At 45.1% G+C, this 3,596-nt stretch overlaps 1 protein-coding gene across 1 annotated transcript; it reads right to left on the reverse strand.

Moving 5' to 3' along the window:
• Positions 1–542: 542 nt before the first annotated feature.
• PPTG_07570 (hypothetical protein) lies at positions 543–881 on the reverse strand (the record flags this gene model as incomplete). The annotated part of the gene is made up of 1 exon (XM_008901846.1): positions 543–881. The coding sequence occupies one exon, from the start codon at positions 879–881 to the stop codon at positions 543–545; it is 339 nt and encodes a 112-aa protein (XP_008900094.1).
• Positions 882–3,596: the final 2,715 nt, after the last annotated feature.

The raw sequence follows: 3,596 nt of genomic DNA on the forward strand, positions 1-3,596 counted from the left end.
TACGTCCGTCGTACACAATAAGCAATGAATAAACGAGAAACTAAACTTACGTATCCGACGGCGTTGGCAGCATTCTTGCGAGTCGTAGTGGTGGACGGACTTCCACAGTAACTCTCCAGTCTCTGGAACAGAACGTACTCGAGGTTATCTCCACACAGTTGAAAAGAGGGAAGGTTTGGCAACGGTAAGAGACCCAAGTGGACTTGTCCACAGTAGGGAACACCGTAGATGTCTCTTTATACATGCTGTTTAACTTACTCACCAGCTCGTCCATTATCTCTTCGCGGAAGTTGTGTTGAAGTAGTGGAATTTTGGGTCGAGGCTTCGTCTTGTGACTAAAGGCCACGTCCATTTCCTTAACATTACTCAAAACAGAAGGTTAGCTTCGTCACCTCATCGTGGATAGCGTATTCGTAGGTGGACCGTACATTGAGAGCACTAGTTTTCGTGAGCAATTGGAGGATGGAAGATCGGACACATTCTTGGTTTACCATGATCGTCTTAAGTTCGCAGTTCATCTGATCTGCGATTTTTCTCTGCTCTCAAGCAACGGCAGCCTCGCCTCGCCAGTTTATCATGTCTTGAGGTAGATTTCCTGAAGTGAGATCCGGCTTACTCTCGAGACGTCCATTCCGTATTTTCTTCAACTGAGTAAGATGATCGGTTAACACTTGTGCTTGGATGCGGAGTTTCCGAGTTTCATCTCTCTTGCGCCACTGCAGCTCTGTCGAGTATGGCACTCGTTCACGCTCGCGAATGGCGGTGGGCTTCCCCGGATTGCCTTTCTTTTGTTTCTTGCGGATGGCCGATGCAACCCGGACACTTATGAAACTAGCGTCGATTGAATCGAGGAATTCGAATATCGTGGTCTGTCCTGCCATCTCGGGCTCGGATTACGATAAGGTGTTCATGGCGAAGTACTTTGCATAATGACAGCATCGTGACTGAGTCATTCGATCCGATTCCAGCCGATTACGTCGCTTGGCACAATGCATAGTAGCTGGGATTTTGTGGTCGGGGTGTTGACGCGTTTAAGACTTTGGTCATTGTGACTCGCTATGGAACACCAATCACCATTATTTAGCACCTTATGAAGTACGTTACTATGTTCCCCTCCACAAGACGGGAGGGATACTTCCGATAAACCACAAAGGATCCCCCACCTGCCATGCAATACCACTTTAAGCGAAGCTCTCTAAGCTAGGTTGTCTGTTAGTTATGCTACCGACACCAGAGGTACATGATGAATAGCCACCCCTTCGGAATCATTCGAGATCAGTTAATCATGATTAGTGGACACATTGGCTGCAACTACCAATCGCATTACTGTGTCTGTATTCATACGAACTGGAAAAAACTTGTTGAACATGAGGTACAGTACTGTGCCTCAATAGCGAGGTCCGGCCTGGAATCCATTCCTCATGTAAATTATATGATAGCTGTGTGATTCACTACAAAAACATATGAATAGTAATGGAGATCTAGACATCGTCTTAAAGGTTATAAAAGTATATGAACGTGCTATTGAGACAAATTACTGTACAGTATATGTATTGACGAGCCGAATGGACAATGGCGATATAGAGTTTCCCTCGTTAGCCGCAACCACTTCCTCCTTATCCACTTTTATACTCGATAAGGTCTGATTCACCTGTTGTGCTAATCCCTACATTCCACCTTTAAAGTCCCTACTTAAGTACAATACAAAGTCGTTCTTCACCGGAGGAAGCCATGAAATTTGCATGTTAGCAAAAATGCTCTCAAACTTGTTTAACAGTAACAACTTTTAACCAATGCGATTCGTTATATTAAACGTTCCGACGATGGTCCAAGTTGAACAAGCACGCTAAACAAGAGTATTATCAAGCGTATCCTTACGAACCAACGCCAATTTAACGCACACATCGATTGCAATGATGCTTTGTATAAGTCTCGTATACCATAACCTAAAAAAACTGTGACGGCCCGATACCGCTACGTTCAAAGACCGTTCGTACGCCGATGTATTGCGAAGGAAGGAAAATCCCTCAGCCACGAAAAGTTAAATGTTATTCGACCCTCACGATCCAGTACGACTCCTACCCAATTACATAAGCTGTAATTAGTAGACCCCCGGCGCCTGGACGTTCTATCTACGCCTGAAGATTCAGTAGAATGAGCAGTGGATCCTAGGAGAATCTCGAAAAAGATAATTGCTTCATTGCTATACCGGTCGGTTCGATATAATGAGTGGCTTACTTTTATCGTTGCTATACTGCGAGTGGCGAGAAACGGTGAGGTCTTTCAGGTGTAGCATGCGGATTGATACAGCCTGTACACAAGCCGTGGTACACGCCATCATGGATGATCCGGAGTTGTATCAGTCAGGTATTCTAGATTCGTGGTGTTCGGTGGTGAGCCCGTTCAGTAAGGTTTTCTCGTACATGAACAATCTCTTTCGTCAAAATTTCCTCTAATAGAGACCTCCAGGTCCGCTGCAGCTTTAAGTTCGTCGAGTCTGATACTAATGAAACAAACTGTCACTGAATCTGTATGGTGTTCTTGTTCTAGTCATTGACCAGCGAGCTGGTCCTGAAAATAACAGTTAACATTGTTAAAGTTGAGTTTCAGTCGCGAAACCTGTACGGCGTGCGGGTGGAATTATGCTTTCCACTCAAAATTGATCAAAGCTCCCGCTTCAGCAACATAAGCGCATGGACCCCTTGTCAGTCTATCAGCCGTATACTTTTTGTTTTCTCCGCTGCATGTAGATATCAAATCTGAGCGCTCTAAGAAACTATCCAAGGCGAAGCTATGCTAAGACGGATGCCATTAACCGTGGAGTAGCTTTTAAATGTCGCAGTAGCGTCGTCACGCTATTGTATGGTAGCACTAGGCAGAGTAGTTGTCGCTGAAGAACTCGGGCAAGATGCCTTCGCAGTTATCAATCAGCACTTCTTGTTCTGGACCAGGTTATTCTTGAACAGGTAAATTGAGATTGAGTGAGTTTAGCTACCTTCGTACTTCTGTGTTCCTATCGTTTTTGCACTCTAGGCGTCTCCTTGGTCTAGTAGTGGGTAACTTCTACTCGTTCACATGCAACATGTACAACTTCAACCTTGCCTTCAACTGCAACCGCTTGTAACTGTTGTCTACATCTTCCAGCTGCTTGTACTCCACTTGGTCGTTCTGCTTCTCCAGCGGTGTTCGCCACACCTTGTTGGATGATCCTCATCAACTTTTCCATCCCATGCGCTTGTACTAGAAGTTCTCGCGGCATTAAAGCTAATCGAAGACGGCGAAATGTTTCGAAATGCCCATGCCAAAATCGGGGATAACTTCAGTAGCTCTGGCACCGCTATTCAGAAACTGCTGCAGAGCTTTCTTGAAATGGTGGCCACAGCCATTCTTTGTGGGTTGAGGCACCAGACCAAGCATTATTCGAACAGGAAGTGACAGCACTGCGACACAAACGTGCGCGGGTTACTGCTCCACTGTAAAAGAACTGAAAGACATCCTGTTACAGTGTATAGAACCTATCCAAGATTATATTGCATTCTTGTAATCATTTGCAGCGAGAGGAAGTAGTGGGTATCAGGTAAGTTTCGAATTGACTG

This window comes from Phytophthora parasitica (genome assembly GCF_000247585.1).
Source record: "Phytophthora parasitica INRA-310 unplaced genomic scaffold supercont2.12, whole genome shotgun sequence".
Classification (NCBI taxonomy): domain Eukaryota; phylum Oomycota; class Peronosporomycetes; order Peronosporales; family Peronosporaceae; genus Phytophthora; species Phytophthora nicotianae.